The sequence below is a fragment of the Diadema antillarum genome, unplaced genomic scaffold (genome assembly GCF_040938485.1).
Source record: "Diadema antillarum isolate AM-2024a unplaced genomic scaffold, OU_Dant_1.0 seq00000827_RagTag, whole genome shotgun sequence".
NCBI classification, from domain to species: domain Eukaryota; kingdom Metazoa; phylum Echinodermata; class Echinoidea; order Diadematoida; family Diadematidae; genus Diadema; species Diadema antillarum.
The window spans coordinates 576,789-603,225 of NW_027271704.1; the positions used below are offsets into that span (position 1 = coordinate 576,789).

At 38.7% G+C, this 26,437-nt stretch overlaps 2 protein-coding genes across 2 annotated transcripts in view; one reads left to right on the forward strand and one right to left on the reverse strand.

Annotated features, from left to right (window-relative positions):
- Nucleotides 1–25,195, forward strand: LOC139740034 (major facilitator superfamily domain-containing protein 6-like). Its single transcript, XM_071650627.1, has 6 exons — nt 1–1,013; nt 20,405–20,558; nt 21,399–21,549; nt 22,443–22,646; nt 23,197–23,432; nt 24,674–25,195. Exons 1-6 carry the CDS (start codon nt 1–3, stop codon nt 25,193–25,195), a joined length of 2,280 nt encoding a protein of 759 aa, XP_071506728.1.
- LOC139740030 (uncharacterized) overlaps nt 1–26,437 on the reverse strand; it is a 166,165-nt gene that overhangs the window by 51,325 nt on the left and 88,403 nt on the right. The window lies entirely within an intron of this gene.

The window sequence follows — 26,437 nt, forward strand, 5'->3', positions numbered from 1 at the left end:
ATGGAGAAATCAAAATCTGATAGACAGACGTCATGTCGTGTAGGAATAAACCGAGCAATGCTCCCTTACAAGATGTTTTACTTTTTCTCAGACGGAGCCTCATCATGCATTGCACCTTATCGCTCTCTGTATCTCAAACAGCTTGGTCTAGGCCCTAGTCGAATTGGTATCGTGGCTGCTATGAAACCATTTGCCACTTTTGTATCCAATGCCATGGTCGGCTTCCTCGTCGATCGTTTTGGGTGGAGGAAAGGTTTCATGCTGACCAGTCTCGTTGTCTGGATCGTCAGCCTCCTCGCTCTCGGCTTCATTCCCCCCGCAGCGGAGGTCGCCGACCCGGTAGCTAGGAGCCAACTCAGACTAATCCTGGATCGCATCAATAGCAGTGAGTTCGTTGAGGAGGAAATGTTGAGCCGCCAAGTTCGATCAGCTGGGAGTGGAAATCATCACAACCATGCACAACATCATCATCGCGATTTTCACCATCTCATGAACGAAAGAATTTGGAAGCTCCGATGCCTCCTTTTCCAATGTCCTTCAAACTCATCCCGTTACGATGATATGTTTGCAGATAAACAGATTACAAGTTCAGGAATTCCCATGCACAACTTTGTTACACAATCTTCATCAAGTAAAACATTGGAAGATGCTACTACTCCTACGGCCAGGTCAACGGTAATGTCCACAGATCTACTGAGCCAAAAATCTGATCCTGCCAACCTTGATAGCAAAAATGTCAGCGGGATTGTCAGAAACGAGAATGACGTTTTTCTACTGGGTTCTGACACGATCGCCGAACTTTCGGCTGATCGTAGCTGGTTGTACGACCAGGCCGAACTTCTCCGTCTCTTTATCATCATCATCCTGATCACCAACGCCATCTACATCTCTCTGGGCTCCTTCATGCGGCTGGCTGATACAGCAACGCTAAATGCACTCGCAAAGGATCCAGCTAGCGACATGTCCGATTACGGCTGGCATCGTTCCTTCGGAGGACTCGGCTGGGCGATATGGTAAGTCATCTAACCACGTGTCTTCGTCATTTGATTCAAGAACCAAACGTGTAACGATTATACTCCTTTTTTTTTTCGTTTTGACGTCTTTTCAATCAGATTTCTTGAAGGAAGTCTTTTGAAGGTTGCCAGCGTAGTTTTGAAAAGGAGTACAGATTAAAAATCTTTATTGTAGTCTTGTCTAAAAGAATATTTTCATTCCTGTGGAGAGAACAAATAGTTGAAGATATTTCATGAAGGTTTCAGGAATGTGAGATAATAGTTCATGCGACCTTTCATCTAGAACGCACAGGAACCCTGACATCACCGTTTCTAAGCGGATTATGTATCCAGGCCTGTGTGTTATCTACGATGCAGAAGAAATCATTGTCTAATTTTGGATCTTGGCGTTTTAGGGGAAATTCACTCCAAACATAATGCAAATTCTTAACATAAGTCTATCTTTTAGTTTATTTGGTCCTCTAGCTCTGGCAACAATTTTCGGTGTACCACTCAATGCCTGTCATTTCGACAAATCTTACACAAACGTTTTGATGAGCCATTTATCTACACTCATCCGATTTCAAGTCGTTATTACCCAGTTTTTTTTTCGAACTCAGTTATCATTTAGCGTGTATCTACAGAGCGACAAAGGGTGTTGGGGCTCTATATTTATTTATTCTATTCAAATTATCATAAGGATATCTGTTGAGAGAATCTGGGGAGCTACCATCATTACGTCATCGAATACGTTCATATAGATCATAAACTGTGACTACACAACTCGATGACCTTTATTCAGATTATAATGATATTCATGCTCTTCGGTTGTTTGATTACTCTATGATATTCTACAAAGCCAACGTGAAGAATAACGAACTTCACATATGCAGGGAAGAGGAAAGAGCTCTTCCACCTCCTCGGTGCAAGGTTCAAGGTTCAAAGTTCAAAGTTTAACGGTTCGCATTGACTCTTATGCTTTATCTGTACGGCCACGTGGACAAAGGGGAACTCCCATTCCCTTTTCTCTCCCCTTCCCTCCCTATCTACCTATCTATTCGTCTTTCTTTCTCTTTTTCCTCTCTTACTCTTCTACTTGTAGAAAAAAATCAACAAACAATAACAAACAAACAAATAATAACAAAAAAGTCTATTGATGACCATGTCCCTCTAGGGTTAAGTCTGTTCATTTAATACCCAGCCTGTGTTGTACTTCCTATGATGTCTTTGGATATAACTAAGTCCCCGAGGTCTGCAAGTCATTTATATAGAAAAAGAACTACAGCATATTAATATGGAACGTAAAGTCATGTCATGTATTCAGCACGTTTTATTGGTGATAAAGACAATATAAAGCAAGATATAGGCCTATGAGGTGAGGCTGCCTGCACGTCGTAAGAATGACGTATCTACCTGTCTACACACAATCTACAGCGTACTTAATGTCCTTGGGATGAAGTCTACTATAACCTGAAAATCGTGATTTCGATGGAAAGAGACGATAGCTGCCGAAATATTGACCAAAACAACACTTTTCATCTTTTTTTTTATGAACAAGCCATTGCGAACATTCATTGGTCAGTGGGTGAGTTCTCATCTTCCTGGTTCTCATCTCGCCGTGATGGCGATCGTGTGATCACTGCTGGGAAATGATATGAAGCTTTGGAATTATTTCATTTCTTTTTGTGTATTATGCATTCATTCATGCATACATTCTGTACATTTGATTTTACTCTCCCAATCTGGTTCAATCAGATTGATAATTGGAAAGTATTGCATTTTAAATGAGCAATGCAGATCAAACTGAGCTGCCGCTACTACCGCATACTCGAGCATTATTTTATCATTGTGAATCATCAAAGCACAGAGTGAAACATCACATTACACCTCGGCAAACTGAACATTAGTGAGATGGCAAATAAGTGATAGCGAAACCTTGCCTATACTGTGGAATGGAGGAATTGCCCATATAGGTAATGTTACGTTTCAAATCGAGAACTATTACAAATCAGCTTGCCTACCTTTGACATTGTTTGACAAAGTGAAGTAGAAGTGTGAGTGAACGCCACGCACGATAAAACTCCTGGAATGACGGACTGTGGTAGCGTGTAACAACCGTATTACGTAATTAATCTTTGTGATACAATATTATACTATTTGGCATGGGATCAGTGAGTGCCTCCTTAAACGGATATGGATGACGTAGCTCCGATTACAAATTAGCAGCGTGTAAACCATTCACGTGTCTAGAATATGAACCATACATTTGCCTAACTGCTTATAGCTTTAAAAATCACAATATGTGTCTAAATCAATAATAAGAGCCTCCATCATTGGTCATAGCTTAACTTTTTTTTAAAAATTCAGCAAGACATTCATCTCAAGATTAATGATACAGTGAGTGCTAGCCACGGCACAGGGTTTCAACCCGCATTTTTTGGCATCTCAAAATGTGTGTTATGAGAATGATATCCCCAGTGATTATAGGACCATACATCGAAAAAAAAGGAGAAGAAGAAACCAGTCATATCGGCAAGATCAGACTCTCTGCCACTACTTTCGGATGGATAGAACATTGCTTCATTACAAAAAAAAAGAAAAAAAAGAAAAGCTTATATAGCATAAAAAGCGAAGAGACCTCCTGAAGCTGTCAATAGGAAGCACACCCAAGATCTGCTACAATGATTATCATCTGTAAAAGTGTTATATATCAGGAGATTAGTATCAAATCCCTTCTAGAATGACATGTTGTACGATATCAAATTGCAGTATATTTGCGCACACTGAGCGCTTGGCATTCTACTTTTCAGATTATTCATTAATTTCGAGGCAAACTAACTCCACTGTAGACATGAATGCATATTAAATACAATAACTTGGTTTTAAGATAGGACATCAAGATGCATGACCCGGGTGGCTTCTAGAAAACAATACATGAAATCGTCTAATAAGACCTATCTTGAGAGGAATCGCAAATTGATCGTCTCTTCATTTCTTAACGTTCTAAAATAAAGACTGTGAATCTGAATTGCTGGGTTTTTGTGACGTTATTACAGTAGTATTGACATTTCGTAAAATCTCAAAATGCAGTAACTCTCTCAAAATTACTTCATTGTTTTAAAATGGAGTTGTAACGCCCTGTTATAAGTGGTTTGGCCCTGTTGGATACCCACAGAGAAATGTTCATCAAACAACGCTACGTGGTCTTGTGAACATTATGGAGGCAATATTTTCGGGTAAAAAATCATATAAGAGAGAGAGAGAGAGAGAGAGATAGATAAATAGATAGATAGATAGATATATAGTGGATAGATAGATAGACAGAAAAAACGATCAAATGTGTTTGGTACGTGAATACGCTGACCTATTTTCAAAAAAAAAAAGGAGCTGACTGCGTTTTGGTGGCACGTGAGCTGGTCTTCACATGAGGCACCATGTAATAAGATGGCATTTATAGAGACTGCCCACCAAAAGAAAGAATAGGGTCCATTCTGGGGTGAGTGCAGTCATTAGAATAATGCGGCTTTGACAACCTGGCAGAAGAAAAAAACAACCGTTATTTTCAGAGGTTTAACCTCCAGGACAGTCGCTAACAGTCTACATCCGGTATAATGACCGATATTGCTCAAAACGCGTCTCCGACACGCTTTGATTATATCTTGTTATAAACCTTGTCACAATCAAATCTTCTTTGCCTTCATAATACTATATAGCAGACAGTAAATTTGTTTTTTTTTCTTTACGTTTCATTTTTTTTTCAATTGACCAACCTTGATCAAACTGTAAAAATGAAATGTATGAATCACATTTCCCCTATTCTATACCCTGCATTCAAATAATCGTTAAATCCAGTAAATAACTGCGCTTACTGACATCTTTAACAAAGCGTATTGTGGACATTACTTTTCAGATATCCAAGAAGTTCATTATTTTGTTTTCTGTCAGTGTTGTCCTCGATGAAATGCCAGAGGATTATTCATTTTGATTTTTTTTTTAGATACCAGGAAGAAACAGTATTCGAAATAGATCCAACCGAAGATCACTCATATAGGACGCATTATATGAGCATATGAAGGACTAATCAACTGAACACGAGTTCGTGTTGGTTTTATTTGTTTATTTCTTCTTTTGTTTTCGTTTCGTGTGTTGGTGGGTTTTTTGTCTTCTTGTATTTATTATGTTGTTTACACATGTTGTCGTTTTTCTACACTGTCACTGACCCTTGCGCTAGGCCCTTCGTTGTTTGTGTATTACCACCATGATAGCTCCAGGTCCCTTTTCACGATGCAAGATCACTCTTAACTGTTCCGACCCAAGGACTCGAGACTAAAGGTAAAACCCTGAGCCAGGATTTCTTCGCTAATTTTCTCTCTCCTTTTCTGTTGCCTAATCAGTCTAGCACGTGATCCGCGCCTCACGTGCGCCCTACGGTCACTGGAGTGGTGCGTGAGCCGCCTTTCGGACCGGTCTCGGTACCTGCTCCTAGTAATACAGCAGGCTTCAACCTGCAGAATCTTCTTACTAATAGCATCATTGAGTTTGGTATTTGACTGAAATTGATCTCTGCATTAGTTTCTTTATTCTCCTCGTTTCAATGTTCTTTCCGTTAGTTAACGGATATAGATATAAAGTCTAACAATGAGAGTGATAAGGAGTAGCTGTTTAGCCAACAGGCTATAACCAGGGAGAAGGTGACTCACCTCCTTGCTATAACCTTTGGCTTCACGTGAGACCAGGATCCTTGCGATCTTATCGACTAAAATTTCTTACTGACATTGTTCAGATTATGCTATCAATCCTACACCACATTACACACGAGGACAGCGATCGAGAGCTACCATCTTCTATTCCGTCCGTAGTTATCAAAATTACACACAAAATGTAGGTCAGTTGAAGGATGAATAGCTGGCCAACAGGAATACCTGACAAAACTGTGATCGTTAATAAAGGCGCATTTAGTGAATGCTTGAAATCGTTAGCAATCCAATGAATTCCATGTTGACGTATGAATTTTCTTCAATTTGCCTCCCCCTACTTGTGAGATCGCAACTACTGATCTGTAATTTAACAAACAGGTCGGATAAAAGGAAGCACTAGACTCGAACATGTCATCTACTGCTTTCCGGGCGGGCACACCTCAACCTTCGCCCCTCTGCTTGATATTTACTTGTTTTCAAATTCCACGTTTTTACGAAAACCTTCTACATGTCATTCTCTTTCCCATTCTATTCCAGAACATGATTTGAAAACAATTTTAACATTTGTTTTTAAAAGATTACTAGACATGCTAGAGGCAGGAACATTAGCGGAGACTTTCCTAATCAAGATTATTTCTCGCGTTACATACGATAGAAAAAGTGACGTCATATCCGTTTAGGGAAGGGAGAGGAGATGGCCATCGACCCCAATCGATGCCATCGATGAGACTAATTACCGGGGGATGGTGTGGGTGTGGTAGTCTTTAGTGGTCGTGGTAATAGGTCACAGTATGCTCTTTATTCATCGTCGTGAATAGCGCAATAACACTATTATAACTGATAACAGCGCATGTACAAAATATGTCAGTTACACCAGTCAGTAACTAGCTCTTTAACATTTTTTTTTCTCTGTCGCCAACGGTAAGATTTGTAATTTGGCAGTTTCACTGGTTGTTCTGACCAGTTACATGAGATTTAACTTCATGACAAACATGCCCTAAAGAGGGGCATTTTTTTAAAGTTTCTTTTTGAGACAAGTCTAAACTTTCTTTCGAATATATCTACATGTATATTATTTTCTTCTTCGCGTTTGACAAAGAAAAAAAATGTCTGTAAATATGATATCAGACTTGATCACCAAAAAAAAAAAAATAACTTCCAATTATTTCTTTAATTCTGAGCTACATGCTGCTACTGTTCTGACACAGAAAATCATCTTCGAGTGGGATGTATGAATAGAGCGGTACGCCAAAGAAGGACCTTGTAAGGGGAGGAATGTGACACCATTGTTGGCCTTTGCGGTGACGCCATGTAACAGGGATGACAGTAATTGAGAGAGGTGGAATAAGAGTGACGTTAAGCTCCGGCTAGTGTGAAGAATTCCATGGAAAAAGAGTAGTCAATGACCACTAACGTAAGGCACATTTGTAAGAGAAAAAACACAGCGTAACGAGGAGCCATTGGAGTAAGATCAAGGAGTTATCACGTGATGATTCCTTGGTAAGATTTACCGCAGAGTGCGGGGTCTTTATTCGTGCAAGGCCAACGCGCTCGACGATTGACGCTTGGCGTGGACGTAGGCCAGCACTTGGACGCATTGGCTGTGTCAACTGCGATACATCAGTAGACATAATTATACATCATCACTAATATCAATGATGATGTAGAGAATGATATCAATGATGATGTCTGTGATGATATCAATGATGATGTCAATGATGAAATCTGTGATTGTATAGAGGTGATGATGTCAATGACGTCTATGATCATATCAATGATGATGTCAATAATGATGTCAATTGATAATGATATTAATGATGATATCAATGATAATGTCTATGATGATGTCAATGGTGATGTCAATGATGATGTCAATAATGATGTCAAAGATAAAATCTGTGATTGTATAGAAGTCCGTGATGATGTCAATGATGTCTATGATGATGTCAATGATGATGCCACTAATGACGTAAATGATGAATTCAGTGATTACATAGAGGTGATGATGTCAATAATGTCTATGATGATGTCTATGATGATATCAATGATGATGTCAATGATGAAATCTGTGATTGCATAGAGGTGATGATGTCAATGATGTCTATGATGATGTCTATGATGATGTCTATGATGATATCAATGATGATGTCAATAATGATGTCAATGATAAATTCAGTGATTGCATAGAGGTGATGATGTCATTGATACCTATGATGATGTCAATGATGATGTCTGTGATGAATTCAGTGATTACATAAAGGTGATGATGTCAATGATGATAGGAATAAAGATGCCAATATTGATGTCAAAGATGATGGCAATGACGACAACAATGAAGATGTCAACGTTGACATCAATGACAGTGTTAATAATGATACCAATCATGATGTCAATGAAGATGTCAATGAAAATGTCGATGACAGCGATGCAGATGTCAATGATGGTAGCAATGATGATTTCAATGATGATGTCAATGATGGCTATGATAACCACGCAATCTGTCGATTTGTTACCAACATATGATTAAAGGTAACATTATTCATCCTAATTTCTGAAAGTGATAAGACAAATTTTGTTTTGTTTTGTTCATTAGCCTATCAAGATGAAAATTGTTGACTTGTCTTTTTATTCTCCTAATATCTTTGTCCTGTATAGTGTGACATCACAAATTCATGTTTTCATATCCAGCGATGAAGGAGCATTGATTAAGCCAAAAATATAACATTTTCATAAGTTTTTAACTAATTGTCCGTGGTACCAAGTGTGCGGTGCATTCATTTCAAACTCGTAGGACCGGTCTTCGGGCAGTAATGTTCTGTCCCCTCATTCCAATTCTCACCATAGTTGTCTTTACAATATGCATGTGTATAATATGCATGGACACTGGTCTATGTGTATAAATGCATACAATATCGCTGATATATATAGGTAATTCTACTTTTTGTGTTTGGAGAGTGGGGGGGGGGGGGATCAAGAAAAATGATGTCAGTAATGTTGACATGTAAGGCATATTTCAATCGTCACATGAGCTATAATAATAAGTTGTCGCGTACTATGTGTTACAGGTACATAAACCCGGTGCAGGGATTTAATGAGATCATCTGTTGTCAATCACAATCAAGCACTAAGGTTTCAGGTGTACGCTTTCGCATTCCTCCGATTTCATGTATTGTACTTGACTGGTTGCTTATACCAAGGAGGTACTAGTGTTCACTCGTACCTACCTGCTTGTACTTCGAATTGGATCGTTTAATCCCTTTGGCGTCGCTTAATCAATGACAGACATCATACAAAATTGTGTGTTCTTGACTTCGTTAGGTAACCCGTTGACCATGGCGCCACAATGTTCAACACAAAGCTATTTTCGATCTGGTGTGCATCGAATCGATCTAGATCACTGATTTGGCTTCGCTTATCAGTGTGGTACGTCCAGCTGACCGACAAAAATGTCATAAATTTCCTTTCGCAAGAAGAGAATAAAAGTATGCATCATCCAACCAACTAATGACTACCTATTACACATGACTGTCATATGCATGTAATATGAGTAATGTGGGGGATTGTGGGAGACTGTCATTATAGGTTAAGAGAAATGGGAGAGACTGATAGACATAATAAATATATAGACAGACAGACAGACAGACAGATAGATAGATAGATAGACAGACAGATAGATAGATAGATAGACAGACAGATAGATAGATAGATAGATAGATAGGTGGATGGATGGATGGATGGATAGATAGATAGACAGATAGATAGATAGATAGATAGATAGATAGATAGATAGATAGATGGTAAGAGAGAAAGGAAGAGAGAAAGAAGGTTTCCATTTAACAAATTACAGTCCATACGATGCAATTAGAATTTGATTGTAAGAAAAACTTATCCTGTCACTATCTTAGTGTGAAGCTGTAATCTGTATAAAGATGAAGCCCCGTCGTGAAAGGGAGGAAAAAGAAAAAAGGGCAATGTATAGAATAGGAGGAAGAAGGGAAGAAAAGAATTCTTTGCCATTCATGCGGTAAGTGACCAAATCCTTCTACCGACGCATGGACGTGGTACTGTGTGTGCCTTGACCCATTCAACCATGACGGCTTGGAACTTTTGAGAAGAAATGAAGATTGGTTTGTTTTATCAGGGAGGTGAGTGTTCCGCTGTGCGGACCATATCGCAAGTACATCAGTCTCATCACTCCTGTGTAGGTCACATGCACTTAGACATAAGTTTGTTGGATTAATTGTTTCTTGAATACATAATACTTTAATAACACGACGATTTTGCATAAAAACCGACGTCATTGCTTCCAAACATTCAGCAATAACATGCGCTTCGCATCACGATTATTGTGTCTATTTCATTCACCTGCTAACTGCGGATTAGTATTGGTAATATTTTGCTGTTTGCGAGTCGACATTGGAGTTATTCCCAATGTTTGTTAACCCTAGAAGGTTCGTATACCTCCGAGAATGAACATAGACTTCTTTTAGGTGACAAAATACAGTGTTGTAGATAAGGAATCATTGGTGGGATATTTCGCAATGACAATTGACTGAAAACATGCACACACACACACACACACACACACGCACACACGCACACACACACGACACACACACAGTTATATTTGAACTGGAATATAATTGTAATGTGTAATAGTATTATTGATGAGGAATTTATATATAATTTCCCCTTCTCCGTATGCCCCCGTCACAGGGACCATTACCTTGAACAACGCACGATGTCAGGACTGCTGTGTGATGTTACAATAATTATTGTTTTGTTCGAAAATATTACATTTCACAGGGCGACGATAAGAAACCGTGCCCAATGACAAAATTGCTTTGTGGTATCACAATATTGTTTTATTAGAAATTGTTACATTTCACAGAGTGACGGTATGACGCAGTGCGCTTTGTGACACCATTTTGCAAATAGTATGCTACACTCTATTCGCAAATATGTCGTCGTAGAAGTAACATCATTTTGCAGGTAGTCCACTTGATGAAAGGTCAAACACATCAACATTCTGACGTATTTGAAAAATACCTATAAGCACGTGAAGCTCTTTCAACCAATCACTAGAGAATAAATTTTTGATCCAAAATATAAAACAAATCATTATAAAATGGCATTCAGAGGCAGAAATACACAAAAAAAAAATTCACACATGTGTGAATTGATCATCACCTTTGAAAGAATCCTGCTACATCCTCTGGTCATGATAATCAGCCCCTTCTCACACTCACATAACTACGGCATATAACTTAACCCCCCCCCCCCCCCCCCCCCCCCTCTCGGTTTTTCCACGCATTATTCAACTTTTGAATCTTATTTCGTTTGTAGATTAACTACCCTTATGTAGGTATTAACAATCCGCATGTCATTTTCAAACTATCGAACCTTCGGAGTAGCGAACATCCAGAATAACGAACTTTATTAGGTGATCCGAGAATCCTCTCGGATCACCTTCTGTATCTGTACTGATTAGGTGATCCGAGTATCCTCTCGGATCACCTTCTGTATCTGTACGGATTCTTTGTTCTTCTTCTTCTTCTTCTTTCTTTATTTCTGGACAAAAGTTGTGTATCTACGTACTCAGAAAGTACTCAGAGTATCAACTTCAAACTCATACCATATATGTATCATGTCCCAAAGACGACAAATCTAATGTATCATTGTGATTGGTCGATCGTGACGTCACTATGACGTCATTATATGAAAACACATTCTCAATCATATCTCATTAATGGAATGGAATTTTTCAATGAAATTTACGTCACATATATTTCAAGTTATGCGCATTCTACTCATATTCTCAAAATTCATGTTTATCTCAAAACGCGCGCGTACGCGCGCGTTGAAATATTTGTATGCTCAAATCCAGCTCAAATTTTTTTTGCACACGTTTCAGACCATTTGGAGCATTTTTTGAAAAATTGAAAAAATTGGACGGACGCGTACGCGCGCGCACATATACGCACGCACAGCTAATATGAAATAGAAATTTTCAATTTTTTCACACGGATCGGATGTCCGAAATTTCAAGGAATATTTCTACCAAGTTTCAAGTCGATCCGACTCAATATGACGTCATACGGGCCCGTCAAATTCAAAATTCCGCGCGTGCGTCAATGGGGATACACAGTGCAACTATGCCAAAAAACCGCCAATTTTAAATCGGATTTTACTCGTCAGGATGGACGGTGACCCCCCATTTTCTTTACATATTCTGAAAGGTGATGAGTTGTACATGTCATTTCATGGGCTGGCTATGCTGATAAAATGATTAAAAGATATCAAATTTCTTAATAAAGTAAAAAAAGTAAATTTTCGAAATGACGTCATCAAATTTCAAGTTTACTCGAGCGTATCTCACTAATCCTTTGCCAATTTTCACCCAAATTTCAATATATTGTAGCTTATGAAATGTTCTTTCATAAATGTAATTAAACAATTTTGATTTGATGACGACATCACCTCAAAAAAATGGATTGAAGGTAACCTTGTCAAATTTGACCAGTTTACGTGTAATCTCTATGGGAGTGCAATTTTTATGGAAATGAAAATTGACATGACTATTTTTATCGAGCACTAGCTCACTTATGCTTCGGTGAATTTCTCTAAGATTTTAATATGTTGTAGCTGAGATGTAGGGCTATCGTAAGTGTGCCCTTTGTTTTTTCATACGTTGTCGGGATCACGTAAAAAAACTTGGTTGAAATTAAAGTTTATCTTCGATGTATTGAAATATTTCTTTCTTTTTGCAACTTTCTTTGCAATAACTCAAGAAAAACAGCCCCTATCACCTTCATATTTTGCACATGTTTAGTTCATGTCACGAAAATTATTTCATAAAATCATCTTTGTTCTTCTTCTTCTTCTTCTTTATTTCTCCGCAAAAGTTGTGTAGAGACTAGCTCAGAAAGTGCATTGCCTATGAATGTCAAACTTATACCATATGTGTATCATGTCCCAAAGACGACATGTCAAGTAAAATCGTAGTGATCAGTCGACCGTGACGTCACTATGACGTCATTATATGAAAACACATTTTCAATCATATCTCATTAATGGAGTGGAATTTCTCAATGAAATTTACGTCACATAAATTTCAATTCAAGGGAATTCTACCCATATTTTCAGAATTCCTCGCATCGTAAAGACGTGCGCGTACGCGCGCGTTGAAATATTTGTATGCTCCAATCAAGCTCAAATTTTTTTTGCATACGTTTCAGACCATTTGGAGCATTTTTTGAAAAATTGAAAAAATTGGACGGACGCGTACGCGCGCGCACATATACGCACGTACAGCTCATATGCAACAGAAATTTCCCGATTTTTTACATTTATCGGATGTCTGAAAAGTCAAGGAATATTTCTAGCAAGTTTCAAGTCAATCCGACTCAATATGACGTCATACGGGACTGTCAAAGTTGAAATTCCGCGCGCGCGTCAATGGCGATATACAGTACAACAATGCCCCAAAACCGCCAATTTTAAATCCGATTTTACTCGTCAGGATGGACGGTGACCCCCAATTTTCTTTACATATTCTGAAAGCTGATGAGTTGTACATGTCAGTTTATGGGTTGGCGATACTGAAAAAGTGATTCAAAGATATCAAATTTCTTAATAAAGTAAAAAAAGTAAATTTTCAAAATGACGTCATCAATTTTCAAGTTTACTTGGGCGTATCTCACTTATCCTTTGCCAATTTTCACCCAGATTTAAGTATGTTGTAGCTTATTAAATGTTCTTTCATTAATGTAATTACAACATTTTGATTGGATGGCGGCATCACCTCGTAAAAATGGATTAAATGTAATCTTGTCAAATTTGACCAGTTTACGTGTTATCTCTATGGGAGAGCAGTTTTTCTGGCAGTGAAAATTGACATGACTATCTTTTTCGAGCATTAGCTCACTTATGCTTCGGTGAATTTTTCCCAGATTTTAGTATGTTGTAGCTGAGACTTTGGGCTATCGTTAATGTGCCCTCCATTTTTTCATACGAGGCCGGCATCACGTCGAAAAACTTGGTTGAAAATGGCACGTGGCTTCGATGCAGCGTCATTTTGCTTAATACACAGGGCCTATGGAGCATGAAATAGGTCATTGCATAGCGCATCCGACTCGTAATCCTAAGGTCCCTGGTTCGAGCCTCACCCTTGCCAATATTTTTTTTTTCAAACTCTTTTTTTCTTCTTTTTCTTTATTTAGTCTTAATCTCCCTTCCTATTTTTATCTTTTTCTGATTTTTTAATGCTTCTCCTTCAAATTTCTATAAAATAACATAATTTTTTCTTTATTTTTCTTTCTTTCTACTACATTCTGTGCAATAGATGAAGAACAACAATGGTTATCAATCCCATATTTTGCACATATTTAGTTCATGTCACCTACATTATTTCATAAAATAACAACTTCTTGATCAGACACCATCTTGGGTATGTAAATTAGGGTCAAAGGTCATAAATGTTTCATCCTGTATCTTGGTGAATACATGTCCTATCTTTCCAATATTTTGCACACACAAAGATCACGTTACCAGGATCATTTCACAAAATAACCATTTCTTTCTCAGATGCCATCTTGGCTGTGCAAAGTGGGGTCAATGGTCAAATATACTTTATTCTGTATCTTCGTTATAGTGTATACGGAATATGGTACCAAAGATGGCAAACCCGACTCCCTTTTTTTTAAATGAGAATCCAAACATCACACGGCCAATGTCCATAACCACAGATGAACCTTTACGGTCATGCCTATTGGGATCAGGACTCAAATCATTGACTTTCGAAGAGATCGGATCACCTAATTTGTCAGTGTTGACAAATTCCGAGTCTAGTTTCATTTCGGATTCATGAAATACCCCCATAAACGTGATAAATGTTCGGATTAACAAACCCTATTTCATTTTCGAATTATCGAACATCTATAGGTATGTAGGACATTTTGTGTTTCGGAATAACGGACCTTCGAAATAACCCTGTTTCTTTTTCGGATTAACCGCCCTTTGAATAACGAACATCAGACCTAAAAATGAGATATCAAACATACTAGTGTAAATAAATGTTATTTCTGATCAATCCGTCTCTATTAAACAAGCCAGCCAGCACCCAGTTTGGTTCCTATATATCTCATACCTCACAATCCATTCCAAGACTGAAAAAATAGCCAGAAGATGAGTAAGCGTATAGACCTGGAACCAAAGATACATTTAACTAACGTTTAATACGTCATTAATTTGACAAAAATAGGTGTCTGGTTTTCTCGACTGTGTGCAGGACAGGAAATACATCCCTTCGACAGGACTCTCAACCAAGTCAACGAGTGGATCCAGCAATTCCATAATGGGGAGATGCCTTTGCAAACTTAAATGGGCACCCACTCCCCCCCCCCCCCCCCCATTTTTTTCTTTTTATTCCTTTTGTTTAAAAAATGATAAAGAGGGGGCGCGCGACCGGTGCGCCCAACTCTGGATCTGCAACTGCAAGTGAAGTGTTCTATGTACGTTTTCACTATTACTATACCCGTGTTGACCAAGAATCTCCTGAATAACGCAGCCATCTGGCCATTACGAGGGTAGTTTGGGGCCTTTGAAAAATTTAGGGAAAGGTAGCATACACACTAATAAGCACTTAAAACAAATCGTTCGAAAGGTGTTTTGAATCCCCTTTAATTTTCGATAAAACCCCACATCACACAAATTAAGTGAGACAAGGAAACTGATGTTAGTTGATAAGACTTGAGCGTTCAGTCTTCTGTATAGCGTAAAATGTTATGTGAATAAAAGACCATCATCATCTGTAAGTGATCACCTTTTGCAATAATGGACATTACTGACATGCTTGGTTTGAAACAGACTACCGGTAAGAAAAAGAGCATTATATCAAGATGACAGTGTAGCACCGCTGTAAAGCAAATGTATTCAGCAAACAATGGCTGACAAGAATAATTACTGTCAAGAATATCGACGAAAATTAACTTGTGAGGCTAGGTGCTACGATTTGATGACTTCAAAGATCCATTTATTAGGAGGGGATTGGTAATGCTCCCATTAAGCACTTAGCGTCATTAAAATTGGTGTTCTTTCCATGAGTGAAATCAACTCAACGAATCCGCACTGCAGAGACAGGCTTGCATTATATCAATTACGAGAGTGGGAGAAGGCCTGCATCTCTCGTAGATTTCTAACGCTGACTCCCGAACCGGGGCCACATAGATGAAATCATGTAATTATAGTATTCACTCTGGTTCACTTTTCGACAAAAGATTAATGAATAGATAAATAAAACCGTACAAGCGTACATTATCTGAATCGAAAGTCTCTCTATGGCTTTAACTCGATTGCATTTGATTCTCTTATCTGATTACATTTTTTCTATTTATATCAAATTATTTACATGTATGCTCCCACAATAATTATGATAATGGCTTTCTGCTACTTCTGCGGGCAGGTCCAACATGGTGGAATCTGATATCTTTCTTTTCAAGAATGTTCCGTCCATATCAGGCGTTTTCACATCAGCCCGATGTTTCGAAATAGCGCACTATTTTCTGACCTGGTAAGTTAAAAAGTATCTCGAGCTTGGATTTTTATCGGGCTGATGTGAAAACGCCTAATCGTTATGTAATTGTGAGGATACCACTTGTTACACTAATCTTGACGACTGATAATAACGTGCGTTAAATGATCCGACTGTAGCAATGATAACGATGCACACGCAAAAAAAAAAAAAAAAAGGTGATTATCCTGACCGCTCGAACGTCTTACGAAGAAGAAGAACGTTTATATCAACAAAAAAAAATCAAAAAATCTCCTCTCTGAAATAAGTGTCAAATCTAAGACATATGGTGATAGGTCTTTTGGAAAAATGGCACCCTCATTATGGAATAATCTCCCTCTCAGTGTTAGATGCATTACAGATTTTGATAAATTCAAATCTGTGTTAAAAACTCACCTTTTTGATAATTGTTGATTACATGTTTGAATAGAGAAATATGTGATACATTTTGTTTCATTATTTTGTACACGCATAGAGACTATCTTATGGTATTATGCGTTTCTAAGAACTGACTATTATTATATTATATCACAAACCTTGGTCTTACTATACACAAACTAGCCTGGAATGTTACCATGACAATAAACGCACGAATTCTTTGAAAATAAACATGATTAATGACCAGCTGGTGACGATATACGAGTGGAATGACAGGGTCAACCCTGATATTACCTTTAGTTCATTTTATCTTTTTATCCTTCAATATGCTAAAAGCTCTTATGCAATTTTCAGCTTCAATTACACAACATGTGCGTTCTGCACATTCAGAATTGTCTAAATGTGTTGTTAATTGCGTGTTTATGATATAAACATTCACAGCAGCCATTTCTATAGCATACATAATACTTTTGTGAATTTTTAGGAATTAATTTATTTAATGGTGTCTCTGTAGTTTCATCCCGAATATCATGCATTCCTGAGTCTTGATAGGATCAATCGTAAGCTAATAGACCACGGATCCATCAGGGAAAGTTGGGAGAACTAGTATTATTCTCTTTTCTTTTTTAAACAAGAGCCGGCAATATCTAGTAACAGGCTCGAGTAAATCCTATCAAGACAATATTTGTTAGAAAGGCTGTAGATGAAGTAGGTCGAGTTGCTATAATTGCATCACCCCAAATATAAATTGATCACAAAAACAATTAACTGGATAATTGCTTATAGCAGTCAACACGAGTTATGTCAATATTAATGACTATCTATAGCGTTGTTGAAGGCCATCACCCTCCCTTCCAACCAAAGCATCTCAACCTTAGAGTTCCCTCCTCTGTTTCCTATTTCTGCAGCTTCACGTAAAGCACGCTTCCTACCACACGGGTCAATGCCATTGGTTTTACCTCCTACAGTCTGAGTTTAATCCCACGCTTCCGATGATAAACAGAATCCAAATCTCAGGGGTGGTGGCTTTTAGATATCTCTTTAACAGAAGAATGAATCTTAGTCTTACTGGTATCACAAGTTGGTAAGAGCTCCATGTGAATATAACACCTGTCAAACCAAGGAGGTGTACTGAGCTGTACTGAGCTGTACTGAGGTGTACTGAACTCGCCTCGTACCTCCTTGGTCAAACCAGGGAATGTATATCTCTCCCTTTCCCATCAGTCTGTCAAACCCCACTGCCATGTTTTGTGCACGTGTAATGTAGCTACATGGTTTGTCCCTCCAACATGTTCAAGGAGGTATAGATATCTCCTTGGTCCCTCGTAATATCCTTTTAGGGTACAAGCAAGTGATACTACTTTCAATTCCTACCTGTCTTATACACAATTGCGGCATGATTTAGCCCAAACCGAAATTTATGAATATACGAGGAGTTTCCTATATTGAACGTGAAGATAGGATTTCTGTTTTTACTTGACATTATTATCATTTATTTGTTAGAACATTTGCACGTATACTTCAACTGCCAGCGACCTATAAAGTCTGCTCACCGTCCAAAAATGTACACCCTTAATTGGTCCAACCCCCTTTCCTGTAGAACTGAACGAAATGATGGAGAGGACGTTAGTTTAGAAAAGTGATGGGTGCCAAAATGGACCGGATAGCCTCATCATATAAGTGAGACGGTCAAGAGATCTCTATTGGATATGACTTGGCATTGAAGTTGTTGTCATAGTGATGACTCTTCATGAAACTGCGTGACATTCTCATCTCTGCCAAAGATTATTTCTCTCCTTCTTAATTGGCCATTTTCCGTCCGAAAAGATAAGAAGACAAGATGTGACAGTTCGCCTTCTCGGACCCGAAAAGTCGAGAGGACGTAATAGGCACTGCCTCTTGCCATCACTTTTTTTAAATACTGTGGAGCTGGTTTAGTAGCTCCATGTAAATACACTGCATAATAGGAAGCACTTTGGTGAGGAAATTAATTAGGCGAATTTGATTAAGTCATTAGTTCTGGAGCAATTTACACAGGCACCAGGGTAAAAGAGATACAATGTCGCATTGTTTTAGATACCTCTAAAGAATAATATGGAGAATCACAGAGAATAAGAATCTTCTCTAAATAGCACCAATTGCCAGACATACGACTATGAAGTGAAAGCGAAGTAGGGAAGTTTTTTTTTAATCTGTTTGAATGAAATAAACGCGAATTTAATTGAAGTAATCAGATTACTATCGTTTTTACACATCACCTGTCATTCAACAGAGTGCGATAGCTTTAGAAATAGACCGCAGACTTAAACTATAGGACAAGACGCGCCTTCACAAATGACTAACCAAGTGATTTTCTTAATCTGGAACTCTGCCCATTCCCCTTGATGACTTTGTAAAGCGTCTCGACTAGGCCTACAGCTATAGTACTCCTTGGTGACACTTACTATGGAGGTTGTAGCTCCATCATGTCCGTGGTGACAGCCGGAATACTGGTAGCATGGAGCGTGAAAAAAGTGGCAGATATATCCGGTGAGTCAAGAAACGGCCTAAGACAAAGCAAACCCACCCACTGCCCACTTCCGGTCATCGTGATCGGCTGGTAGAAGATTCATGTCTGAGATGATGTAACGACATCCTAAAATCAGGCCACAACATTCTTTCTTTCATATCGCTGCCCGCCCACATCCAAGTATAGGAATGAGTCTTTACTGTCCTTACGCCCAGCCATCGCTGCGTCTGACCATATAAGAGCCCTGTGATAGCTCTGTGGCCTGGTCAGCCACTTGGTAGTGTTCAACAGGATTTCACTATCCAGTACGTCTGCAGGGCTCCGGCCTTTATCCTGTCCACACAGTGGATTTCCCATAGCAAACTATCCAATCAAGAACATGTTCATGCACGCTTTCAAGTGAGCTCCATCTCCATTACAAGCAAGATCTATATACAGTGTAATTACGAATTAAGTACGAGTCATTACTGCGCGTAGGGTGTGCCATTGTACATTGTATTTTCTCTTCGATTGTGTACTTATTTTTGAAGGTAATAAGGAGAAAGAGAAAGCAACGAAAATAGAGGATTAACTAGGGCAATGAAAATGCAATATCAATACAGCGCTTGATACGAAAAAGATTTTTATCCACATCAAACATATACTAAGATGGCAACCGGACGCCAATTATAATTATTAATCAGTCCAGAGTGTCCTCAAAGTGCAAAATTGTTCAGCGATGTGACCTGAGAAATGTTACATTCTGTTTGGTTTCTTTATTTGATGTGAGTATGCGTGTGAGTATGTGTGTGTGTGTATGTGTGTGTGCGCGCGTGTGTGTGCGTGTGTGTTAGCAACTACACCGTTGGAAACGTTTTGAATTGTGAATTGTTTTCGAGCAACGATTAGTCCTGTACAATCCAGACTCAGATACAGAAGTCCTGAGTTTGATTGCCACGGTGACATTTGAACTAAAAAATGCTTATAAGCTTGTCTTCCCGTCTCGAATAAGGAAGACATTAAAAACTAACATGAAATATGATGCCATGCTGAGGTATGCCGCACTTTTGGAACCCCAATTGTTGATTCTAGTTGATCTTCCTTTGCCTTCTCATGCAGAGGAAGGTGCAACCCTAAAGCTTCCCGCGGCGCCCAATTAACGGTAGTCGATAAATCATGTTTTGATTACATATTCAAATATTGATCTTCTAATCACTATGTAGGTGTATATCCTAAATGAATGAGTGGAGAAATGTGTTATCTTTTGCTTTCTTTGCAGTTCGCTAACGGTGGGCGTACTTCTGTCCGGATCGAGCACGACGGTGGTACGATGGGGCGTCTCGCTGGTGGTCACCAACTATCGTGTAGCTTTCCTCAGCTTTGCTGTCGTCGCCTCACTCGCCACGTTCTGCTCACTCTTTATGGATTACGAGGTAGGTTCATTCCTTCATTCACAGGCCAAGATTGTTGTTGTTTTCTACATTAGATCTCATTGCATTGAATTGTTAGTTTGCTTGTGATATTGTTTAAAGGTATTAGCCCACATTTGCAAACCCACGAAAATCAAAACTGCATAAAACAGGTCCAATATGACTTCAAGTACAAGTTATAACAGTAACATGCCTCACCTGTTGCTATTTGTCTATACCATTCGATAAAAGAGAGAAAAATCATCGTTTTAAAATCAATTTTCAAACCGAGTCAACCCGACCGAAAATCAAATTACGAGCGCGGGCTAGCTACGTACATATGTAACTTACACATGTATCGCATGCATGTAGTACGTACGTGGACCGGAGCTAGCGAGCGTTATATGCATGCATACGGTGCATTTTCATTTATTTTTATGAAAGTAATGGACTAATTGGAACGAAATTTTGCACACTCAGGTGTTACTGCAATCATACCCAAATTCCATGCTAACCATGAGACCAATTGCTGCAGGTTTACAAATGTGGGCTAATACCTTTAACTTGCTATAATAACATGCATCATGTCTACATCTCGGTCAAAAACAATGACACGTTGCTGTATAGTCTTTGAAATCCATGAACTTCCGGTATGGAATTATTCTTCTTGGAAACAATAGGCTTAATGATGCTAATGACGCCTAATCACAAGACAAATATACTTTTTTTTTTTGCGCCAGCAGTATACTCATTGACAGTCAAGCTATATGTGAACATACACATGATACAAACTTCACCTGAATTCACGCCTATTTTCATGCCATTGTCTACAAGCCAAGTCATCTTTCTCTATTCATATTGCAGTATTCTAAATGTGACTGGGACACCCAGTGGTCAGAACTCCGGCGAATTGTGCTCAGTCCTCATTTCGGCTCCGTCTTTTTCATAGCCTTCTTTACAGGCGTTTGCAATGGTTGCATCTGGGGCTTCCTGCTCTGGCACTTTCAAAACCTAGGTAATTATTGATATTCAATTTTAGTGTATGTTGATAGCTAGTATTATTTGATAATTCTCGTTTGGGCCTGAAAATTCAAGGTTAGCCCTGTGGCCTGACCTGAATAATGCAAACTGTATATTGATTTTAAGAAATGAATGTTTTTGTTGTTGTTGTTTTCGTCTGAACTGTTAAACATATCATTATTTTTGCAGTTCCATTAGTGACATTATGCGAATGTTAACGTCGAACATTGATAGTTTTATGAAAGTTACCTTTTCATCACATGATTTCCTAATTTAGGACCCACAGTCATTATCTTTCTTATACTCACTGGCCATTAATTCTCGGATCACTTCATTCTATTCCCCCATCCCCATGCCCCCCCCCCCCCCGTTCTGTTATAAATGTATGTATGTATGTATCTATGTATGTATGCATGTATGTATGTAAATATATATATATATATATATATATATATATATATATATGTAAATGAATTGAATGTCACCATATAATAAATATATATATGTATGTATGTATGTGTATATATATATATATATATATATATATATATGTATATATATATGTAAATGTAAATGAATTAAATGTCACTTTCACACTGCTAGACCGACTGATTTATGTCTCCTCAGGTCTAGTTACTTCTAATTAAATATTGTAGTTGACATGATTGTGTCCAGATAGTCACAGAGCATCGTATGTCATCTCTACAAAAAGTTGAGTTTCCACATCCGCGATTTTTCCATTTATATCCTGCTAATAACTGATTTTTGTTGTTTAGACAATACTGTACGAGCTGTAAGTCGACCGTGAGGGAAAGATGTCTGGAAGACCTAAAAATTAAAATCTCTGCTCAGTAGCTCTCACCGTGTCATTGTCCTCTACTTTTGCAGGCGCAAGTCAGACTTTGATAGGCGTGTTGGAAGCCTTACAGAGTATTTCGGAATTAGCTCTCGGGTACTTTTGCCGTAGTTTCTTACGAAGCATTGGACATATAGCTGCACTAACTCTTGGGCTAGGAGTCTACGCTTTCCGCTTTGTATGCTACGCTGCAATCACCAACCCACTCTGGTTGATACCTGTAGAGATCATACATGGTAAGTGATTTTTCCTCCCGTTCTCCTGCTTGTATCATTCGATGTTCATCATCCTCTTGTTCATTTACTTACCAGCCTTTCTTCCTGTATTTTCTTGGTTTTCCTGTCTTCAACATCTCTTCACTTTGTTTCGTCATCTTGTCGATCTATTCTTAACTTTTTTTTTCTTTTTTTATCTTCACTACTACCCGTACTCCCCCTTTCTCCTCCCATTACTGATGCTGTTTTTCAGATCTCTCCTTTTTTCTTCTCTTCTGGTTCTCTTATCAGATGCTCGTCATCCTTTTGTAATCACTGTTTTCTCTCTATAGATGCAATCATTTCCGTCTACAGTGAAGTTCTTTCTTTTCTGCTTTCTCATCCGCTGCTAGTGAAACAAAATATTTCATCACACTGATTTTAAAATGCTTGATATTTAATCACACTTTTTTTTAATGCTTAATAAAGTGTTTAATCTAAATGTCTTACTCCAATGTTTCTTTCTATGATGTTATGTATTGGACTAGTATTACAGAATCTCTTCTCTTTGTTCGACCTCTTCCTCCTGTAGGCGTCTCATTTCTCCTCACGTGGACCACCCTGGTATCTTACCTGGGAGCGTCTGTTCCTCCGGAGTGTATGACCACAGTGCAGGGAATCCTAGGGGCTCTCTACTTCGGGCTCGGTGTCGGGGTCGGGTCTTTGGCTAGCGGCCTGCTCATCGACCATTTCAATGCCGTCACCACCTTCTACGGTTTCGCCGTCGCCAGCTCCATCGTCATGCTCCTCTTCATGTTGTCCCAACAGGTATAATAAATGATGATGATGATGATTGAAATAAGTCTTATATATAGTTTATTTCAGGAAAGTATTACGAGAATGTAACAATTCTCAATGAGCGAATAAATACCGCCATTTATACTTCGTCTAGAGAAGTGGAGTTCTGGGCATACTTGAATCTACGTATTGCAGATTGATTGTGTGTTTAATGTTCAAATGCCTGCATATGATTCCGATGTTGCTGGTCGCAAGTCCGTTTAGGTGACAAAAAAAACACACACACACAACATATTTTGGGAAAAGAGCCCGTTTTGTGTATGAAGGAGATGTATTAAACTCTCATCACGCGAGTAAATAAAACTCTTGCTTCTACTGAATGCCATGATGTCACGAATCTTGTTCTGCAACATTATTTATCAAGGAAAATGCCGGCATTGTAACTGGTTGGCTACATACCAAAGTAACTTGCCTACAACAAATTGTCTCAACAAGACCAATAATATCAGAAACAAAGTCATGTTTTAATGTATATCTCTCTTTCTTTCTATATGTTTCTCCTTCTCCCTCTCTCATACGACTTTTGTCCCGGCGTCTAATAATTTCTGCACTTAAATACATGAAAAAAAAAATAGACAGTAGGTCATTAGCAGACTCAGCAGACCGATGCACTATGAGTAGGGAGCTGATATATCAAAGATTAGCTACACTTTTCATCACAGTATACGACCTACGCTGCACTAATTTGTTTACTAAATGATCTCCTGTATAGCAAAAAGAAATATTCCATTAATATCATTATCATAATTGTTCTTACGGTTATAGTTATGTATTTCTAGCTTAGAGTCGAAACGTACTAGTTACAACTCTCTTCAGTTCTTTCAAAAAATAATCTCCTTTTCCTGTTAGACGGTTCGATGGCGATGCACGTGTTGATTAAAGAGAAATGAAAGATGCACTCTTTGTGGCGTCTACACTTTTGGAGGGACGTCTCTTTGTTGGATGCTTAGTTTCAACAGAAATCAGGACGTCGTTACTTTTCAGTTTATCTTTCAATCCAAGTCAGCAAGATAGAGAACCATGCATCAACCCGTTAGTAATTTTGAATATGTCAATCTCTTGTAGTCGATATCTCGCGAAACTATATGACGAGGTTACGTATGACAAATGACAGACCGTATGATTTTCAATAATGTGATGCCCTGTCGATATCATTCTGCCACTGAGACAGTATTTTCTCTTATCTTTCTTCATTTGTTTTCCTCTGGTAGTTTTTCCCTCGCGCTTGTGACATCGTAGACGACGTCAGCATCGACGTGGAGATAGGAAAGCCCCGCGCTGACAGGCGCGATGACGTGGACAAAGATGAAGAGACGAGCACCACTACAACCTCCGATGAGCTCCTCTACTCCGAGAGCGACGACCAATCCTCTGTCTCCACCCCTCTGGCCCCGTTACCAGTGAAGCTGTATTCCCAACAGGTTCCTACTTACCGTACACTGCCTTCTGTAGGCTTGGTGTCCTCAGCCCGTTCCCCTCACGCAATGCGTCCTCTCAGCTGCTCCATTTTGGAAGGAGACTTTCAGCGGGGTCTAAGCGTGAGGGACGCCTCGGTAGCCGGGACCCAGTACGACGAACAAGTCGCTTCCCCGTTGATACAAAAACCAAATCCGGCCACTGCGCTCTTGCTTCAAAATGGACGCTTATTATCACAAGACCCGTCTACCAACGACCTTCGTGTAAATTATGGAATTATACCATATTCGCGGGCAAGAACTTACACGATGGACTAGTCATACCACCGTCTAGTCATCTGTTACACAGTATTGTGTGGTACCTATTTTAAGAAGAAGAAGAAGAAGAATTTGCCGTTAATTTATTTTCTCTCGAATAAAAGTACTCGCGTCTTTGCACCAACAAACAATGATGAGAGCCTTCTCCTCAGTGTTATGCCCAGAGTGGTGATGAAACTAGTATATTGAGGGAGATGGTCTATACACCACCGGTAAATGTATGTGGCATGTGATATACTTGTACTGCTAAAAACACAGGAACTAACGGACTTCCGTTCAGTCAAAACACACAGTATTGTTGTTCATGACTCTTGCCTGAGTTTAATTCCCTTCAGAGGAGAGTCATTTGGTCGGTGAAGTAGTGTTTTCACTTAATGTTAGTTCTTATTATCGTTAGTTCGATAATCTGCATCTTTTAAGTCTGTAAGTTATCGTGGCGCAGCTAAAGAGTGAAAAAATGACAACAAAGTCTCTGCGCTTGCTAAACGGAACGAAAAGATTTAAATAGTTCATTGATGATGAAAATAATAATAATAATAATAATAATAATGATAATAATGACAATGAAGCATTCAATGCGTGGCTTCTGTCACACAGTAACACTCATGGCGCAAAAAACACGAGACCACTCTTTGACACTGCTTCATTTGGAAGAAGCCACGAGTTATAAACAACGAAAGAATTCCCAGAAAACAATTTTGTTCTATAATTGAAAATTGTTATACCTTTTGGGCTACATAATAAATCTGGAAATGAAAATTTAATTGAATGGAATTTAGATAAAAGTTTCGGCTTTGACCATTCAGTATTTAGCATTATTATACAAATTCAAAGATTTTTAGTGTTTATTAACTGTCATTGTGTGAGGCAGTTTGTATCGGTTTAGCGATATGGATACGTACATACATACATACATACATACATACATATATATATAGGCCTACACGTGCCGCCTTGGGCTAGCGGTGATAATGTGGTGCTAGACCCAGTTCAACGTCAGTCGGAAATAAAAACTTTTAAAGCACATGGTCAAGTCGAAACAGCCTCTGATGACGTCAGTTAAAACTGTGCAGTAAACCTAACTGACCTTGAATAACATGATAATTATAACATAATTTACATTATCAATATAAAATAGAAAACCCTCCATGTAGGGAGGTGGAAGGTCCCTGCTCCAAGTTATGTGGATATTTGCTTCGAAGGCATGAAGACTTGTATTGGGGGGGGGGGGGGACATGACGC